Here is a 21319-nt window from a genome sequence, read left to right as displayed (position 1 = left end):
AAGTTATATTTGTCGTGTGCTTGATGAAATGGCATTTTTGCGAGGACCTTGAAAAATGTATCAATTTAGAGATCCAAACTGATTTTTGATCAAGCAAATCTAAATCTAACAGCCGTAATAAAATGTAGTGGGCATTAGAATTCTGAGCTCCCGCAATGATAATTTCTGCTGAGAAGAGAGATGGCAACATGTGAAAATGCGTTTGGCTGCGTACTCAATTAGCATACTTACTATGTCTGGGATTTAGTTACACATGCAAAAACATATCATTTTATAACTCCTAAACATGTCTGATCCAGATGCACATTGTTTCAACAAAACTTTAAGTCATTACAACAGAACGCTTTATTTCCAAAACCCCCTCCTACTGCAATAAGAAGTGTTCAGCGTTTAAAGTTGTGGAATTCACAAAATAAGCACCTGAAGAGTAAAATGGGAATTTCCTCCAATCACGAAGAAAGCTTGCACCAAATACTATGAAAATATCTCATTATACAAAACTCAGCCCAGAGCTGAAAAATGCTTGGTCATGGTCTATGGAAGAAAATGAAAATATAAACTGTCCTTGTGCTGAAAGAAGTTTAAGGGAAGAAAAAAAATGCTTGTTCAAAATTTTTCAAACAAGAGCTAGAAAAAAAAAAAGATTAAACACTAAGCTAGCTTCAGGGTGAATATAATAAGAACACTTTACATTGCCTGTCTGATGCAGTGCCTATCCTCTCCAAATTAATTCTGCTTTAGCTCCCATTTAGGTCATTGTTGACATATGCACATTTGCTTCTGAGGGAAATTTGGTGGGTCTCTTGTCTTCAAACTCTGTGACATATGCGAACAACCACCATTTGCTTCAAAGACTTGGAAGGGTAATTTGCTTCAATGCAATGTGTGGGTTACACTTCAATTGCAGACTTGTTAAGCGCCCCCCCCGCCCCCAACTGTCTCCTGTGCAAAGAATTGGCTAATATTGTTTTATTTCAGCGTTACAATACATTTGTCTCCACCACTAACAAACATAAAATCTCTACAAAATCTACTTTGGCCTGGTGAGCATCACATTGAGCTGTGTGATCTACTGTGTCGTAAATTATCTAAATGATAGACAGATCACCACTCATTATAGTGATCAGTTTTTCCTTCCAACTGATTTACTCATTTCCTGTTCACCTTCTGGACCCGAGACAGAGTTCACAAAGTTTATGCCCTTTTCATCGAGGCATGAATGGTGTGTATGGAGGATACATTAAGGGCACTGGGCATGATTTTATATGTCAGATAATTCAAAGGTAAAACTCTAACCTCAAAGCTACCTCCTCAGAGTTTGATTGAAACTTGTACATATGGATAGATCCTCACATGCTGAGATGCTGGGTTCGTGATACAAACTGAATTGTCACAGAATCCTTTGAAAATTTACTGCTGCATGGCATCTCGAAAATCATTTTAAAGCTTGTTTATTAACTTCAGGGAAAGTAACTTTAACATCGAACTGGAATCAGTCAAAGCCTGGCCAGGTAAGTGGGGCTTTCTGACAGAATCATACAAAGAGGTGAGTGTGGAGCATGAGAGCTCATTCACTGCAGACCTCCCTATTCTTAGAGGAACAATGTGGAATGCACTGTAGAAAATCACAGTATTCTTCAGTCAGCGTTATTATCATGATTGAGCTCTATAGATAGATATTCCAAACCATTCAAGTTCATTGCTTCCAGGTTATTGCCCCTCACTAAAACTGAGAATTTACACAAACGCAAGCATCCACACAGCTGCATGAACAATTGACCTTTTCACAAAATGAAATTAAAGAGTTGACTGGATGAAAAGAGACTTTTTTCAGTTCTTTGTCAGATCATTTTTGGACCAAATTAAATGTATTTAAATGAATAAATAAATACAAATATTAAAAACAGTTGAAATACTTGAACTTGGTCATTTCACATACACTTTTAATGATATTAGGCAGGTAAATATTCCAGTGTTCCTTTTTAAATCTTAGTCGACCTGTATGTCATCACTCAGCTGTCAAATTATAGCTTTTTGTAGTTGTAGCTTGAGACACAATATTTGAGTCCAGTCTTGCAATTCTGCAGTTGTCCATTGGGGGGCAGCTGTCAATCTGTAAGAGTCTGGTAGAGATACTATACGGTCTCATTTTTCTGACTAAGGACTCTAAGAAACAAAATTTAATTGGTTCTTGTGCAAGCATTCCTGGCTTTTCATTGGCCTGCATTGTGATGAGGAGGGATTCAAAATCTATCTTTAGATATTGAATAATCTCCATGTACAGTATGTGGAGGGAGTGTACATCTTGGTTAAAGCCTTTGGGCCTTGAGACACCAGACCAATGCGGCCTGTCAAATTGGTCCCGACAGCAACTGTCAAAAGCAGGTGTGACCCACCACTTCTGAACAGAGGCTCATCGGGTCGCATTTTGGCCACTTTCAAAGTTTCAGATTATACAGTGTTGTTTGCAACTAAGCTGCATGAGAGCATGTCCATGAGATGACCCTCAGCGTTCATTAACTTTTCAAATTCAAAAGTGAGCTTTTAAAATGATATGCAAACATGACATAATTGTGGATGGTGCAACTTGATTTGACACAAATGCTAGACAAAATGAGCTTGCTTATTGTCTAAGGTCCCTGAGATACCGGTAACATGGGAAAGGATTAAACAGTGTATACAAATATGGAACTTTTAATGTGTATCTACTCTTCTGTGCTTTTAATGGTACCATACCCCCAGTATCTGTGTTCATTGGAATAGTCCCCTGTGATAAATTATTTAAATTAAATGGAAACTAAGTAAATAATGTCACCCTATCTCTGTCACCTACTGCCACCTAAGAGCTCCCTCTTAAAAATAAACATTTCCTTTATGAAAAATATCTACACAGGAAGGAGTAACCAGCATCACTTAAATATTTGCTGCAGCTGGTTGAGGCCAAGTTTCTGGCTTTAGCTGGTGGAGTTCTCTCTGTTTGTTTTACCCAGTACTGTATAATAATGCACGTTTAAAACACTGACCAGGAACTTCATCAAAGAGGTTCTCCTCATGCAAAATATGTTTTTACACATGTAGACATCAGTTAGTCAGTGGCAATATTGTCCTTACACAAGAGCCAGTCACCACTAATTAGAGCCAAACACCAAAGGTGCTGAAACCCTATGGATTTTGTTCTGATTTTTCTTTCTTCTGCCATAATTATGGCTATAAATCCCAGATGGTGTACCAAAAACTAACCAAAATTTGTAGGACAAGTAGAGGCTGATGCTAAGACCCCAGCCCAAGGGGGCTCAGACACTTGGTGGTACTATGACTGTACCTTGAAATTACAATTTTCAAAGATTTGTGAAAATTTGTGCTTGCGTTATTGCTTCAGAGGTACTTTTGCTCACAAGGAGTAATTCCACCACGCCTACACTGTTTGCAGTTTACATGGGACTTTGACTAATTTGTTCTTTGGATGTTTGTGACTAATTTGTTCTCTGCATCTTCCTCTTCAAAAGTTAGCCACAGATTTTTTTAATGTGTCAAAGACATTAGCAAGCATAAAACAATGGAATTGTGGAGTTATTGCATAATCTGCAAATTAGGTCTGAAATCATAACTGTCAGGCAGTTTGAGACACGTGCACTGTGCCACACATGGAAACATGTCTCCATATTTCATAGTGATATTTTTGGAATAGTTTTATACTTCTGGCATTCCATAGATTGGGAGTTTGAAAGTAAGGCCATAGTCTACAATAAAAATAAGTTATATGTCACATACTTCAAAGCGAATTAAAATACAGCTATGGTAATTGTAAAAATGCTGTACAGAAGATGACTTCCTGGTGAAGTACAGTGTTACTGGGAAGTTACGTAAACATGCTCCGTAATAATTTATTTCACATCTCCCTTTTCACACCCTTCGTCTGTGTCATACAGTGATTGTGATTTCAGAACAGTGCTTTGTCATGCTTAATATCAGATAAGGCACAGTGAGTCTAAATTGAAATAGTCTGATTTCAAGACTCTCCAATACACTTTTATTATTATTATTATTATTATTATTATTATTATTAAATTCTCTTCTCCCTTCTGTCTCATCACCTGTATCCAAGCTAGTATCTCAAATCGACCATTACCACTTCTCATTGACTATATTTGCAGACATACTGAGGACAGACAGACAGGCAAGCAGGCAGGCAGGAAGACAGATAGATAGATAGATAGATAGATAGATAGATAGATAGATAGATAGATAGATAGATAGATAGATAGATAGAGTATCATCACTTACTTTCAAACTAAGACTCGCGATTGAACGAACCCGAACAGGCAGCCTTTCTTTGTCGTTTTTAATCAAAAGCAGTACAGTCGGCTGGGAATTTCGCTGCGATTGGTCATCCCGTCTGTCACTCCTGGCAGCCCAAGTCTGGCGTTGACGTAATCCTGTCTGCCTGGAAGCCCCGCCCTACAGGATCTGAGCCGACTTGGACTTGAATGAGGCGAGCGCAGAAGCCCGTCAGACAGACGGATACAAAGTAGCACAAGCTGTCTGGTAATAAACATCGGGGATACTGGAGTACAGAGGGCAGGCAGCGGCCCGGGGTTGGGGGGGACGAAGGCAACTGAGACCCGTGATAGACCCCTGACTACCACCCGCAGAAGCGTACCGAAGGAGGAAAGAAAAAAAACATCGTTGCATATGTTTTATTATATTGCAGTCTCAGCGAGAAAAATACCAGGGAAGCTGGAGCGATCGTTGAGCCGTTTCCTCATAAATTTCCACATTTAAATGTTAAACTTCATGGGTCTAATGAACGGTACTTCGGCCATCCAGACCAATGTATCCTGTACATGTAACTGCAAACGCTCGACTTCATTCCAAAGTATGGAGATCAGTAAGTACTTTTTTTCCCTTTCTGTCGTAGCAAGGCTGGCTTTCTACCATAATTTTCCCTAGAAGCTAGCCAGCTAACTTGAGTGCGATTTCCAACTGCGCTTTTTATTTGCTTGCTCTCAAACTATCAAGTTAGTGGTTTTGTTGTTTGAGCTGAGCTAGTTAGTTAGTCAGTTTTGTTAAAATGACCGGTCGAATAACACTTTTCATTGTTGTTATTTAACAGTTTCCGAGTTAGTGTGTTTAGCCCGTTAGCGACTTTCATGTTATTTTTTTATTATCATTATTTATTGAAACATTTAAAGAAACATGTAACTGCTTGTCGATTGTCGTTTTGGTACGTAATGTGAAGTGTCGTCATGATAAAGATGACTCTTAGTAGGAGTTAGACGGCGTGTTAGATAGAAGATTAGGGTATCTCCATCCAAGTCAGCTTGAGATAGACTTCTAAGAAAGTAGGTGGCTAACGTTAGCTATTCAGTCCGAGAAGTAGGACGCCGAATGTACAACATTATTGCCTTACATGTAGTTTGCTACAAGTCACTATAGTTTGTAACTATCGTAGGTGGTTTCGGAAAGTTTCACGACGAACTCCAAACCCCGCAGAGTTTACTTTTTAATTTGATTTTGATTTCATAAAAATGAAAATGTTATAGTTACTTAAATTAATCTCATTGTTTATATTATGTTATTAACGCTCATCTTCCGAACATGTCTGTCGTTATTACATTTTTATGAACGTTAATCGTAGAGCTCATCGTATGTTTAAAATGGTACGAACCTTCAGACGCCAGCTTAAAAGTTAGTCACTGATTATTAACGCCACTAAATCCGTTTTTGTCTGGTTAGAAGCGATATTACTGGGTCAACCCTCTTGCCGTACATCATGCCAAGTAATTCATTATGGAGTCTGACAGTACAATCGTAAACAGTTTCTTTATGTGTTTTCTCACCGCTAACATTATGTATATAGTAGGGTATACACCTGTTTGCTCATTCACACAGATTGTTTGAAGATGGTGGCAATAAGACCTAGTTTAAAAAATGTTAAAACCTAGAATATTTTCACCACACAAATAACCATTGTAATGATCATTATTTCTTGACAATATTTGCATTGAATAAGTCAAAAATGAGGTGTTATGTTAAGTTACACTTTAGGAAAGAGCACTTGTCTGGTACTGTAACAGATTACATGTCAGTAAACTCAGGTGAATAGTTTTAGTGCTGAGAAGGAATTTATCTTGCTATTCTTATATTAGATCATACCTTTAACATACCTTTTGGTCAGTCATGGTGAACTAAAGACAGACAGGTTCTTCAATTATACAGTGGTGTTGAATTGATTAAATATAGTATAAAACCATTTGTTTTCCCAATGAAATGAAAGCATGCAGATGACAAGGAAAGACAGAGGAGCAAAAAATGGAATTATCTAGAAACTGTTTAGCGCGGATGTCTGCCTGCATGTGTGTTTAGTCTGCTGTAAGATTGCTGTTTTGGCAAGAAGAAGTGGAACAAATATATTATCTTTGGTGACTAACTTATTGTTCTGACAGCAGCCCCCTCTAGTCAAGAAAACTCATTTAGGACTAAAGAGGAATTTCCTTTATAGGGCAGCGCAATCTTTTTAATCTCAGCCTGCAAAAGCTGGTCTATGTTTTGTCTGTTGCTGGTGGGGATATAAAAAGATGCTCTCTTGGTTGATGAGAGAGATATCCCACAGGAGACGCTGACACTGAATATCTTGGAAAAAGATCTGGACATCTGAAATTCCACAAAGCGGCGGACTGTATGCTTCCCGCTTTTCCTGGCTCCCTGTGGGTGCAGTTTCCTCTATATTCAGAGCTTAAAACAGAATGCCCTTCAATGAAATAGTCAAATATTCTAGACAGAGGGCTTGAAAATGAACAGGGAGTATAGCGTTTAGGCTACTGTGGACGTGGTCTGCCCTAGAGTAGCCACGGCCTCTTTCTCACCTTTCATGAATGGTGCCCCCTCCGAACTCCCCCCCCCCCCCCCCTTTTTTATATCCTACCCCCTTTGTGGTACATTGTCCTCTGTGTGTGTGTGTGTGTGTGTGTGTGTGTGAGAGAGAGTGTGAGACAGAGTGTTGGTGGGTGGGTGGTGATGGTTGGGAGGTGGTTGAGTATGATTTCATTTAGGGCAATCGTATTTTTATATATAATAAGAGTGGTTTATTATGTCGGCCAGTGTGCATGTGCGTGTGTAGGATTAAAAATATTATGAAGGTCTGGTTTCTTCCCAGTTTAAAGAATGGCCTCTTCATGAAATGGGTTGCGACTTCCTTTCCTACGTTGCTGTCTGACACAGGTGTTCATTTGGGAACATTATGTCATTAGAAGCCTAATCTCTCTATCTCTCTCTCTCTCTCTCCCCCTCTCCCTCTCTCTCTCTCTGTGCTTTTATTTTTTTAAGATGATGAAATTTGTGACAGCCATGTTATCTGTCAGTGTGGGTGGTAATAGACAGCTTGCCTAATCTTTTGCTTTGATTTGCTGGTGTGTAGAGGAATATTGTAGAACCACAGATATTTTTTCCTTTTTTTAGGAACAATATTAAGAAACATGGTTGATGACACAAATGCTGTGTGGCTATGGTGAAGTCACTGCTTTTCCAGTGTGCTCTGTGGTGTAGCCAGTATGTCACTCTGTGCTGTTATGTACGTGTGGCGCTGCTGTTTCAGAATACACGTTAGGCGATTAAAACACTTAATATACGGCTGAATGTGTGTAATATTCTTGGAGTTAACATGAATGCTTCTCTGTCAGAAAATAAGTTTAGTGGTGTCTGAATGTGAGGATCATTTACAAAGCCTGACATATTTTGACAAATGAAAAATATGCTAAAATAATGACCTTAGCTCTTCTGGTCAGCTTGTTATCCAGAGAGTAGCGCAAGTCAACATTTCTTGCATTTCTTGATTCGATAGGAAAAAAAGGGAGCATGACAATTGGGAGAAAATGCGTGACAAATTCCTGTTTGAAATAATTTAATTCTGCAGCCGCTTTGATTTCTATTCTGTAAGGCTTTGAAGACAGTCAAAAATAAATCAGAGGCAGCTCTATGGTTACTGCGTGAGAAAGTATTTGCGATATTGCACTGCGACGCTCTTTGTTACAGAAAACAAGAAGGGGGCAAGTGTTCAAGTTCTCTCTCTCTCTCTCTCTCTCTCTCTCTCTCTCCCTCTCTCTCTCTATCTTGTTTTTATTATCACGTTCACTCAGACGTGGAGAACTCCTCTCTGCAGGAGTGTGAATTTGCAGACAGCTGTGTTTCAGTGAGGGGCTAGACCAGTGTGTGGCTGCACCGGCTCGACCTGGATTCTGCAGTAAATCTGCTCTCCTGTCCCTCGGTCTGGTCTGCTGTGGGAGCTGCAGTGTCTGTGCTCCCTGTTGTTGTGTGTGTGTGTGTGTGTGTGTGTGTGTGTGTGTGTGTGCGCGCTTGACAGAAATCTGTGGAATTTTGGTTAATGCACTGATGGTCAGACGCATTCCCGTCTTAAAGACACACGCTAGACGCGCACTGTGTGCACTGTAAATGATTGAGGCGGGGATACATAGCGGATTAATTTAACAACATGGCGGTCCAGTACTTATGAAGGTGTAAATGGTGGTGAATCTGTGGAGCAACATTGCGGAATTTAGTGTGGCAAGTGGAAGTGGGATCCAGTTTGAAGGTGTCCAGGGTTGGAATTGAGACAGACTTATATAGTCAGCGCAGTCTGCATTCAAAAATGCTTTTTATCATGTAATATAAGATTTTATATTAGATTAAATAGAGTTTAGGTGTTAGATTAAATATGCAGTGCCTGTCTGTGCGTGTGTGTGTTTGGGACTCTCTCAGAGTAATCTGGCTTCTCTGCTGAAGCAGACGGCCAGCTCGGGAGGCCATTGTTGTGTTTTATCAGGGGGGGAAAAAAAGACACAGGGAGTGCAGGCCTCGTGGCTGGCTGAGGCTCTTGATGAAAGTTCCTTTTTTCCTGCATGGCTCATTGGAGCGCAGGCGTTGTGGGGGGGGGGGGGGCTGTGACACAGACAGTGCACACCACAGCACACCTGGGTGCCAGGGCCTGGTGTCTGGCAGGAGAGATCCGCATCTGATTCAGTAACTGGGGGGGGGGGGGGGGGGAGGCAGCTACACACGCTGGCAAGTAGATCCAACCACAGACCACAAACCAGATGTGACCCAATACACTGTTCATCCTCTTTCTGTCTGTCTTGGCAGGTTTTTTTTTTTTTTTTTTTTTTTTTGAACTCTGTAGAACAATACACATTGAAGTGCTGGCACAAAAAAAAGCTTGGCATGGACTTTGTCATGTCTTTGACTTTGTTTTAGTTGGGGAGCAGAGGTGCCCTTTGCTTGGGTTTGTGCAGATCTGAACTTGAAACGACTCTCAATAAACACTCCACATGTGTTGGCTGGCAAGCTGAATTATTGTGGCAGCACACATGGGCTTTGACAACATATATACAATCAGGCAAGCAATTATCCTAAAGACATGTTTACAGTGAGATTGTATGCATTATTCTCACATATCCAAATATAGAATATATTTATATATTATACTGGCGGTGGTATCAAATTTGTCTATAGGGCTCAAGTGTTCACAGTAGGGCTCTCGTTTTTGACAGAAAAATACATATTTATACATGCACATATATAGTATTATATTCTACATTATTCTTCATTTTGTTCCCAGTGACACAGCACTGATGCAATGAAGGGGTTAGGGGAAGCATCTGGAAACAAAGCCTTTCGCTGTTACGCTCTTTTGGCTTTGGCAGTATTTGCCAGTGTATTTCAGTCCTGCATTATGTCTTGTACAGGAAGTATCTCCCCTGCGTTCCTCTGTGGGAGAGACCCCAGCCTGTGGCTCCCACACATGGCTTTAAATCCATCGCCCTCTTTTTTTTTTTTCCTCTGCCCTGGAAGGTATCGACTTGTGTTTATTGGAACAGCACTTCCTATTTACTTTTTAAGAACCCAAATGATTGGTTGCGTTATGGTCTAGGCTGGCACATGGCTGACTGAGGCAGTGACAGGCCAGACCACCCAGAGGAGCACAGCTCATGTTGACTACCCCCCCCCCCCCCCCCCACACACACCCACTCCCACACCACCCTCTCCAAAAAAAGACGGAAATCAAATGTGCTCCTAATTAAAGGGAGAGGTGGGGAGTACACCCCCGCGCTGGATGCACATCTGGGGGAGAGTTCACTCCTGCTACACCTGTTTGCCTCTCCACCCTCCAGTGTTCACTCTCCACTTTTGCCCCCCCCCCCCCCCCCCCCCCCGCATGACAGCACTGTTAGCCATGACCTCAACTTCAGCACCTTACAACTGTGGCACTTGTCACCCTTAAAACTGAGCCCACTGCATTAGATTCAGAGGTTGTTCCGCTCAACTCCTCAGTCCAGATTAGGGGAAAGATTAATGGTTGAGAATGAGACTGACTCAGAGGAGCTCACAAAAAGAGGGGGTGGGTGTGTGTGTGTGTGGGGGCGGGGGGAGGGGGGGTGAGAGATTGTTGGGCCATCTAATTTGAGAGTCTGGTGTTGAGAAATGGACCTTTTAATCACACGGGTTATTTCCATATCCAGACCATTACTAGGTAGGGCGAGCGCTGTGGCTCAGCCTACAGGAATGGAGCGGCGGGTTGTATTTGATCACGCTGTAAAACAGTTCCCCTCCCCAGACCTGAATGTACAGTAATTGCAGGGCGGCATTTTTTAGTCACCTTCCCCCTCTGTACAGTGCCGGCTGCCTCTCCCCTGCTGAGCGGAGCTCCGTCAAGCCATGACATCATCTGTACCAGTCACTGCGGAGTCATTGAGAAAACACAGGCGCCCTGTTTGAATCCTGCCTCCTGTCTGCTCTGACGCATCGGCTGCGCTCGGGCCATTTGCATTGGAAATGATCTGGAAGTCACAAGATCTGGCGAGCGACGCAGGAAGCGCACAGAGAAGGGGTTTTTGACCGCAGACCTCGTTCGCCGGAACGCCAGAACCGCGCTGCCTTATCTGCGTGTCCCGTCGCGAGCGTGCGGGTGCATGCCCGCGTGTGCTCGGGCTGAGGGCGGATTCGGAAGCGCCCTCTCGAATCGAAAGTGTGTCACGCTCTCTCTAGCGTTCAGCCCCCCCCCCCCAGTCTCCTGCCCCAGCCTCCACTGTCTTTCTCTCTCCTGGAGCCCCTCCACTCGCCTCCTGCTCCCTTTTGCCCCCCAGCCCTACGGGGATGTGCGCTAACATGTGTGTCCCTTTGTTGTCTGTCGCTGCCCAGAGTGCCAGACTGAGGATTTTTTTTTTTCTGGGTTATGAGATCTGGGGGAAATGTTTGTGAGTGTGGGAGCACGTCCAGCCAAACCCTCGCTGGCTTATAGACCTACAGTAACCCTGTGGAGTCATGTCCCTCTCTGACACTAAATTGATTTCTGCACATCAGCTAATGAAGTGGTGTGTGTGTATATGTGTGTATATGTGTGTGTGTGTGTGTGTGTGTGTGTGTGTGTGTGTGTGTGTGTGTGTGTGTGTGTGTGTGTGTGTGTGTGTTTTTAAGCTGAGTGGGTTGCTGTTCCTTTTTTCCCTATGATTTTCAGGTATAGTCTGCAGTGTTTCCTATAAGAATGTGGTGTCAGATGGAGATGTACAAAATCTTTATGAACGTTTTAATGTGGTGGAACAGTTTTTAAACTGACATGTAAATTGATGCTGGTGGAAGTCTGATAGAAACGTGGAATGCTGGCCGATTTGTTGTCATCTTGGCTCACGCTGCAGTGTGAGGGTGCTGGGTGGAGACAGGGCGGGGACAGGGTCAGCTGAGATAGCAACTTCAGGGCAGTTTGTGCCTGAGTTGGATTCAGCCTGCAGCGGTGGGTCTGTCTGCTGAGGCCCCCAGGGTATCAGACTGGCCGTAGTGGCTCACACCTTACCTGCTGTCTGGGCTTGGGGGGGGGGGGGGGGGGGTTAAAGTCTAAGGTCTAAGCTAAGGTCTGGCTCTCTCTCTCTCTCTCTGTGTCTCACTCACACACACACACACGCACAGAGCTCCGCCCCCTGAGTCTCCGTCTGGGAATTTTTATGACCAAAGTGCCGTGGTTCAGCGCTGTATCAGCCACGACACAGGTGCTCTCTCCCCTGCCGGTGTAGCCGGGCCGCACAAAGCCCCCACCCCATGACACCCCCACCTCCTGCACCGGCAGGTTATTGCGCTGTACCATCGGCAGTCTGATCGGCTACACCGCCCTTTTCCACCAGCTACCTCTCAGCTCCGTGGCTCTTCTCACCATGATTGCATATGCTCCACATGCGTGCACACATGGCCGCCACTCGTCCTGTGCATTCCTCTCCCTTAAAAAGAAAGAGAGGGAGGAAAATCGACCTGGCCAGAGCCACAAAAGATCCCGCAACCAGCCCCCCCTGCACAAGCGTCGCTTTAACATCCCCCCCCCCCCCCATTTTTTTTTTCCGTTTCTGTATTTATATATCAATACACAAACCACATCACAGGCCTCGCAGCAGACTTCCCCCAACCAAGGAATCCAGCCCTGTTTGCAGCACACAGCTGTTTCGCAGGACCCTGTGCAAGCCTGGCTTTTTTTAGCCCTCTCCGCACAGAACTCCAGAGAGGAGCCTGCCAGCCCGCTTGGAAGTGATTCAGAATATTAACAGACTGTTGCTCTGCTATGTCCTTACCCGAGAGGTAGGATTAATGCGGCAAAAGGTTCTGAAATAATATGTAATAAAAAAAAAAAGCCAGAGCGTCGGTCTCATCAAACGCGCTGGTCTCTTTTGTTTTGATCATTCGGGAAAGGGAGGTAAAGGGGACAAAATGGTCATGTTTTTGATGTTCAGTGCAGAGCAGATTACTGTGAGAGATGGCTAGCACCATATCTGGAAGTGTTTTGTGGCTTGCAGCAGGAAGGGGCCAAATAATCTACTTGTCTGAGAAGTTTACGCTTGTGCCTCAGTATGGTAAAATCTCGTCTCGGGCAACATGGGGAAGATTCTAAAATTTCCACAAGCACAAATGGCTGGCCCCGGTCCAGAGAACAGGGAGAAAAAGAAAAGGGAAAAAAAAAAAAGCGCCCTCACAAAGAGGGCCTTTGATCTCGTATCTGATGTCTGCAATCATTCCAAACAATACCTTTAGATTGCACATGTGTGTTTTGAAACCCGTTCAATTGTTCAGGAAGGCTACGGATGAAAATTGATATGGAGAAATATGCGGCAGAGAAAGGTGCGCATGTTTTATTAGCGCCCAGCTTCCTGCCGGCTCACCGCGGCCGCGAGAAGCTCGGGCTCAGCGGGGTTCGTCCTGTTCGGGAGCGGTGTAGGATTCAGACAGAGAGAGCGGGGTTCACAACTCTGTTCGGCTCTGTTTAACCTCTGAGACTGCACCCGAACGCCCTCCCTCTTCCTCCTTGAAGAACACAACAGCGGCAGGAAAGAAAGTGCCGGATTTTTACACCGCCGGAGCCAGCGCGCCCTCCTTTAACCCTGGGGCCAGACGGAACACACACTGTGAAGCCTTTCAGATCGAGCTTACCGGGCATGTTGAATGTCAGGCCAGACTGCCACAACATTATTTCACGTAATCAAAAAGGCTCTCAGACCGTGCGTGTGTGGGGGGGTGGGGGGGTGGAGTTAACGTTGGAGGCACTGCATGCAAAAATCAGGAAGGGCAGGGTGTGAGGAAGGATCTGGACGTGGTGGAACACAAGGTGAAGCTCAATGGAAGCCAACGCGGGCCAAGCGCTCAGCAGATGCTGACTCCACTGCGCAAATGGAAAATGTGAGCACGCCGGGTATGTTCCGCAGGGAGCTGTTGGATAAGGGGAGGGGGAAGTGTTCCTCAGAGGAAAGGGTCTCTCTCTGGTTGTCTGGCACCAGCTCTCACACTCATTAAGAGGAGGTTCTCCCTCTATAAATACATTTGATGCCCCACCACCCCCCCACCCCCACCTCCACCGCGGCAGACACTCACACACTAACCTTCTCCCGCCATCCGCTCTAAAAGTCACTCAGGATATCACATGGGGCTTCTCTATTTTTATATCCGTTTACAGGTCCCGTCTCTGTTTGTGATTTAATTATTAACCGTACTGGCACGGGGCCCCGCTCCTCTCTGAGATGCTGATCTGAGCAACTCTCTGAACGGGAGTCCTGCTGCAGACTCCTGCTCCAGCGGATGTAGATAACCACTTGGGTTGTTGTCTTTCAAGGATCTCGTCCTCCTGTTTCTCGAGTGAAACCCCACAGACTGTGCTGTATTACATTATTACATTACATTATTGGTGTTTATCGGAAGCTCTTATCCAGAGCAACTGACATCAATGGCAGGTTTTTACAACGTTATCCATTTATACAGCTGGATATTTACTGAGGCAATTGTGGGTTAAGTACCTTGCCCAAGGGTACAGCAGCAGTGCCCTTGTGTGGAATTGCGGCAACGTTTCGTTTGAGAGTCCTGCTCCTTAACCACTGTGCTGCTCTGCACCAACCCCGCCATGCTGCTTTATTTCGGCAGGATAGAATGTTCCAGACACCCACAGTCATTCAGATTAAGTGTTTATTATACACTGTTTTGGCCACTAAATTAGCAGCCAGGGACAAGCCAAGCTAACCAGGGTCTGGCCAGCACACTTGGCCGTTGCTGGTTAGCGATCGCCGTGCGGTAGAAGTGGTAACCCCACGTAGAAGTGAGAAGGGCTCGCTTGCACTCTTCTTCCTCTGTCTGTCCCTCTCCCTTTCCTCTGTCTCTCTGTGCCTCTGTCTGTCTCGCTTTCTCCCCGGTAGATCTTGTTAGAGCCATATGCTGTTTTCCCAGTGACTCTGGTGCTTGGCAAGCAGAGAGAAAGCTCCAAGGAGATCAGCTTTGTTGCTCTGCTATTCAGCGGTTTGAGCCCCTGGCATCAGAGTATGGATTTACAGTCAAAGTCAAGTTGAAGACAAACTTCAGGGTTAGGGGGTTGTTTATTGGGAGGTTCGTTTATTTATTTATATTTTATTTATTTTATTTTCTGAGCAATAGTGAACCACATTGTTATTTCAGTGCACATTACCTTTTCATTGCTTTGGAAAATGTGAATTTAGGCCTAGCTATACTGTAGCTGTTTCTTGGTGTTGCGGTTCAGTTTTGTACACTTTGACCAAACAATGTGTGTGGGACTTTTTTTTTTTTTTTCCACGTTTAAGGGCGTGGAAGTGCTGGGCAGCACTGTGGTTACGCCATTGCTGCCAGTCTTTGGTTCCACCCTGGTGAGCCTTGTGTCACGCCTGTGCCAGGGAGGTGGGGGAGGACATGGATGGTGATGGGCAGGGAGGGGGACATGGGAACTCACTAAATCTGACTCTTGGCACAGAAAGAATCCCACACCCCCCCCTCACCAAACAATGCACACAGACCCCCCCACTCCCATTAGTCATGCTAGTAGCTGCTCCCCATGTCTGAGTGTTCCTCTGTGGGAGGAGGGGGTCGGGAGGGAGCCTGCTGTCTGCTGTCTGCTGTCTCCTGCCCAGCCTCACTCTTGATCTCATATTGAACCATTCTGGAGCTGAATGGTGTGTGTGTTCACTTCTGGGAAAACCCAGAGGACAATGACCAGCACACATAAAAAAAAAAAAAAAACATTTCTTTCACATTCTTGTTTTAGCTTGCAGATGCTACTCTGAGTAATGGCTATGAAATAATGAAATATCTGTTCTGAGTGCAGGCTGCTGTCCTCCTGAACTTTTTGTACAGGAAGATCTGTTTACATTTTTTACTCAGTACAGTATAGCTTGCACTTGGGAACCCTGGGGGAAAGTTCAGATGTGGAAATGTAGGTGTAACATTTGGTTGTAAAATATTGAAGGTGACAGCATACAGATTTAAAGCATGTTGCCACAAATATGTGCAATGGCACAGCTGTTCAAATTTGATGTGTGATCTGTTGTAACACCTGTTATTTCTGCTCTTAATCAACCCGCACCTTTAATTAATTTTAAGTAGGAATAATTTAATTAATCAAATGGCAAAATGCCTGTGCTGTGTGGCAGACGAGCCTTTTCGCTTTTCTGCTGCTAACTAGGTCTCAGAAAAACGCTTTGTTCTGTAATTTGGACGAGAGACTGCTCGTTTCGCCAGCGACTTAAAGATCAATGTAAGGGGATGAACCCGTGTTCCAAGCGCAGAATATCGGGCGTGGAAAAGCCGAGATTAAGGCTGTCGCGCGCACAGTCTGTGAGGGGAAGGTCAGTGACACTGCAAAGCACACAGGAATCGCTGTGAGGGAGTGGACTGAGCTCTGGCACAGCAAAGGGAGAGACACAACTCTAGGTTTTCACCGTGCAAGGTAGAGTTCAAGAGCAAATACAACACTGACATTAGCTTACATTTTAGCCTGTGTCTGCATGGGCTCCGTTGGTGCTGTTCAGAGGCATATGAGACATTTTAGACACATTTTGATGTAATGAAAGGAAATATTGTTTGAAATCTGTTCCCTTTTAATCCTCCCCCCTTTTAAGAGGTTAGCGACCTAATGCTCTACTTTAATTAGTGTGCAAAAAAAAAACCCCAGCAAAAACAGCAATTACGTTTCCCTAATTATTTCTGCAGAATGCGGGCTGCTTATTTTGGTTGACAGTAAGTACAGCCCAAATGGAGTCTGTAGGTACCCAAGCACTCACGTTCAGATGTGGACGTTTAAAAGGACTCTCGGAGATGTTATTTCAGCCGAAATGAAAGAAGAAAACAAAAACAGCGAGTGGTCAGACGCACAAATAAGCCACATCAAGGCTGTTGCGCTTTTTTGCGCTGCCATTTTTGAGAGAGCGAGGATATGGCAGCTTTGGTATCAGGGTCACATCCCTTTTGATATTAAGAAAAAAAGAGAAGAGAGAAAATGAAAGCATGGATATACAGTACAATTTGTGGTGCATTTTGTGAGGTTTGTGCCAGAGCTGGATTGATTTAATATTTACATTCTCTTTGGTTTACTTGCATTTCTATCTTGGCCAAACACGCGTGCATAAACGCACACACACACATGCTCACACACACACACACACACAAACGTGTACACGCATGCGCGTGCACCCTAGCTCCACAACCGATCCGCGGTGCAAGGTGGAGGCTTGGCCAGAGAGTTCCTGTCTGGAGTTTCCGTCACCTGAGCTGCGAGCAGTCTGCGGACTGCACGTTGTGACCCGCACACCGGTGTCTCCTCTTCCCCCCTGCTCTCCCCTGCCCTTTGTTCTGCAGTCTAGACATGATGCAAAGAGGAGTACAGTAGCGCCTCACAGCCTCGCGCTCGCTGGCTGAGGAGCAGACCTCCTTAACCCTTCGTCTGCCGCTCCCGGAGTCACCATTTGAGGGAAGAGGGAGGGAGAGTGGGTGCATGCTGTGAATCTGCATACCAGATGAGGGGAAAGGGGGTGTGTGTGTGTGGGGGGGGGGGGGTTTCAGTTCATAATTTTAGCAGTTGTGCCCAACCAGCTGAGTCTGTTTTTAGTTACTGGTTATAGCTTTTTATTTTTGCATTTTATAATCAGATGATTAGATTAGTCTAACAAAAGGTAAGTGGGAAAGAAGCGTTTATCTTGTTGTTGCATAATTCACTGTGGACTTAGGATTAGTCTGCAATTTCCGATTTTCTGTATGTTCTGAATTGACTTAAGTTGTTATCGAGTTGGTTAAAAAAAATACATCTGCGCACGCTTTGTCAGTTTATTTAACTTGACGTTATTTTACTTTTTTGGTGTCATTTGCAGTGGGATAAAGCAGCCTGGCTCTGAGAGCCTGACTTCAGGCTGTGTAGGAACAGGGCTTTGACTGTCGCCGGGTAAAAGCCAGCTGGCCATTCACACAAGCCCTGTGCTCGAGTCACGTCTGCACTGTGATCATTGTCCTAAAAATTCAGATTTATGTAAATACAGTTTTGCATAAGAAACCACGCTTGCAGTGCATCTGCAAGGAGATGGGAGCCGGAGAGGGGGGGGGGGTTTCCTGGCAACCTGGTAGTGTCTGAACACCGAGGTCAGAGGGGAGAGGGCAGGGGTTAGAGGGAGGTGCTTGGCAGAAAGTGAAAAGTTCATTGTCACAAAGGCCGGAGGGGGACCGGGGTTGTAAGGAAGCCATTGTTGGGCTAAGACAACAGAGCTTTTTTTTTTTTTTTTTAAATCGACCCCTACCCCCCCCTCCTTTGGCAACACCAATCCAACCCTACCCAGCACCCAGTCTGACTGGTAATTGTTGTCTGTCTTTAAGTCAGACTGTCCTGTTTCCAAAAAACCAAATGGGCCGTCCTCTCCCCCCAACCCCCTTTCACCAGATTTTAATTAATGCTTTGTCTGCTTCTCACTCTCCCTCTTCACAAAATGCTTCAACGATTTTTGGTATCAGTATTGTTATTGTTATTATTATTTTTGATCCGTCTCATTTCCCCTCCGCGTTTCTGCGTGTGTGAAACTGAAAGGGATTTTCACTCTCTGGCTTGCGGCACGATGGACGGGGAGTTTTTATTGCTGCGTCATTTTCATTGTCTCATGTTTTGTCCTGCCCAGACTCCTCTGCCATGGAGAGAAGCCCCGCTCCAGTCGTGAGTAAGCGCTGACAGAGTTTAAAGAATGCTTCCCCCCCCCCCCCACCCTCCCCTTTACTGAGCCATAAAAGTTTAAACCCAGGAAGCAGCCCTCCGGTGGCGATGCGCTTCCTCCTGAAAGCGGTGACTCACGGCCGCCTGATCCGCTGCCGTCTGAAGTCCCGTCTGCGCCCCTGCCCCTGCCGGTGTGGGGGGGCTCCACGCCCCGTGCCGGCCCTCCCAGCTGGAGGACAGACGAGCCTCCCCAAAAACGGCCCCGAGAGCCTCCTGACTCATCCCCGCCTGCGTCTGGCGCTCCTGATTAGCTTGCTGTGCAATGCAGTAATGCTGTACGGTCGTTTGTGATGTGTGTGTTTTTCAGTGTGAGAATTCCTGATTTTTTTTCTCTTGGTTCACGTCTCCTAAAATGTGTGATCAAGGTCAGAAATTTAGGAGAGGGCAGCTAGAAGAGTCTCAAACCTCTTCCCCCCCCTCCCCTTTTGTGGTACAGACCGATACTTCAGTTGAACTCAAATAGACTATTATTGGATTGCCCAAGGGTAATGCCCCTGGCGTACTCAGTGACAAGGTGAAAATATTTACATCAGCCCTATCCCAGAGGATTTTGCTTAATAACCATGCATATTTTATGAAGCAGCCTTGCAGTTGCAGGTTGGCCATTGTCTAGATAAGTTTCCTTTTGTGTGGGTTTAATTAACTGTGATAATGAGGGTCCAAGTCAAGATATAAGACGTGAGGAAAGAGGTGCAGTGAATTTCTAAAGTCCATGGTCTGAAGGCAGTGCTTTATGTTTGAACTAGCTGACATCGGGTAGAATGATTTTTTTTTTTCCCCCATAAACATTACAGTACATCATTTTCATTTAGCAGATGATCTTATCCAGAGCAACTTACATAGGTTACAATTTATACATGTTATCCATTTATACAGCAGGAGGCAGCTCTGGGTTAAATACCTTGCCCAAGGGTAGAGCTGCCGTGCCCCAGCAGGGAATCGAGCCAGCAACCTTTGTTACAAGCCCTGCTCCTTGCCACTATGCTTCAATGCCACCCCCAAAAGTGAACCATAAACCAAATATGCGGTAAGCCTACTTTGCAGGACTTTAGTTCCTGCATATGGTGTATGCTTTGTGCTAGTGTGGACATAAACCTGAAACCTATAGCGAAGAGCGAAAATGCCACTTCACCGGTTTTAGATGTTTAGTCTTTACTGTCAAGATCTTGTACGAAATCCTCTCAGAGCAGAACTGGAAGTAGACCTTAAGTAAATATTTCAGTGTTTGTAATTTTAAGCCTCATAAGCATAGCCTGTGCTTCAAAGCTTTTTATATTTAGGGTTTCCACCACCTGCGTAAACCCTACAGCCAATCATCCCTTAGTCCCTGCCACAACATTTATGATATCTTCCAGCCTTGTTTGATTCTTGTAACTTAATGTTTAAAATGAGCAGATTATGTGAATCCTTCATGAGGCCTGTGTAGGAGAGTAATCAGTGCACCCAGAGTCATTGTGGGTATATATGTCCATGTGTGCCGAGTCTGGGGCTTCCCTCAGGACTGGGGTGGCTATTGTTGACCTTGTCTAGACTAGCTGTCGACTGGGGTACTTGCCAATGCAGGCAGAAAACAATATACAGCTCCGGTACTGAATATCAATGTGTAGGAGGAACCCACAAAGGAGAGGTCTCTGATTCTCCCAGGACGTGGAGACTGGAGTGTCTTGTCTGCCCCCACCCCCAAACCATCGAACTGTCATTCATTTGCATACACACCCTCAGACGTGCACTCACTTATTCATTTTGTCGATAATGAATGAATACATTTGTCAACAATGTGATTATTTTTTTAAATTGTGTTTTTAAAATATCCTTCAAAACACCAATGTTCCTTATATACACTTTTTAAAAAGGGGAGCTCCATTTTTATATTTTAACATGTTAACATGTTTTAACATGTTACAATCCAGGAAGATTCAGTGTTAATTTTAAACTCGTAATAATGTATGGTGGTTTTTAATGACAATACAATAAACAGGGCCAAAATTACTTAGTTTTTGAAAATGCCTATACATTTTGCATATACAAACATCTGACTGTAAGCTACCTTATTCATTCTGTTTCAAGATACTGTACCTATCTATGGTTAAAATCCCTTTATTGTGATTGCAGTTGTAGCTTGCAGACGTTCACATTCTAGACACAGGCTAGATGGCAAAACAGCGGATACACGTGTGTCTGATGTGTCTGTACTCTCTTCTTTTCTCATTTCATTACAGTGGTGATGGTTCTTTTTCAGGGTCATTGTCAATGTAGCCCCATTGGCAGTCTGTTTGGGCAAATGTTCAGATTGTTTTCACTGATTTTGACTTGTTTTGCTCTGGAATAAGTGACTGTTTTACAGCATATTAATTGACGGTTTCCCATCCATTTTATTGAAGCAGTTTATGTGCCAGCAGGTGACCTGTTTAGGAGTCCTGGGTGCTCAGAACTACAGAGCAGATGTTTTGATGGAAGCTGCTGACACTAAGCACGGCAGATGACTTCCTCGTCCATTTTGAAAAGGGCGCGATTCTATAATCCCAGAAAAATGGAGCTCAGACAGCAGAGTTTTACCTCTGCTGAATTCAGCTGGGCCGAACTGAGAGCCTGTCCGCAGCTGCACAATACATTGCATTACATTACTGGCATTTACTGTAGCAGATGCTTTTACCCCAGGCAGCTTACATAGGTTACATTTTTTTTTTCTTAACATTACCCAATTTATACAACTGGATATTTACTGAGACAATTCAGGGTGAAGTACCTTACCCCAGTGTACAGCAGCAGCAGCAG

General features: G+C 44.4%; 1 protein-coding gene across 2 annotated transcripts in view; it reads left to right on the top strand.

Moving 5' to 3' along the window:
• The first annotated feature begins 4482 nt into the window (after positions 1-4482).
• Positions 4483-21319, top strand: part of pmepa1 (prostate transmembrane protein, androgen induced 1) — a 29588-nt gene continuing 12751 nt past the window's right edge. For both annotated transcript variants that reach the window (XM_036531358.1, XM_036531357.1), the window contains exon 1: positions 4483-4888. In XM_036531358.1, the coding sequence (XP_036387251.1) occupies positions 4783-4888 (106 nt within the window). In that variant the 5' untranslated portion in view covers positions 4483-4782. The remainder of the gene's footprint in view (positions 4889-21319) is intronic.

The sequence above is a fragment of the Megalops cyprinoides genome, chromosome 6 (assembly GCF_013368585.1).
Source record: "Megalops cyprinoides isolate fMegCyp1 chromosome 6, fMegCyp1.pri, whole genome shotgun sequence".
NCBI lineage: Eukaryota > Metazoa > Chordata > Actinopteri > Elopiformes > Megalopidae > Megalops > Megalops cyprinoides.
The sequence above is the reverse complement of the archived record's forward strand: the minus strand, read 5'-3'. Positions and strand labels throughout refer to the sequence as shown.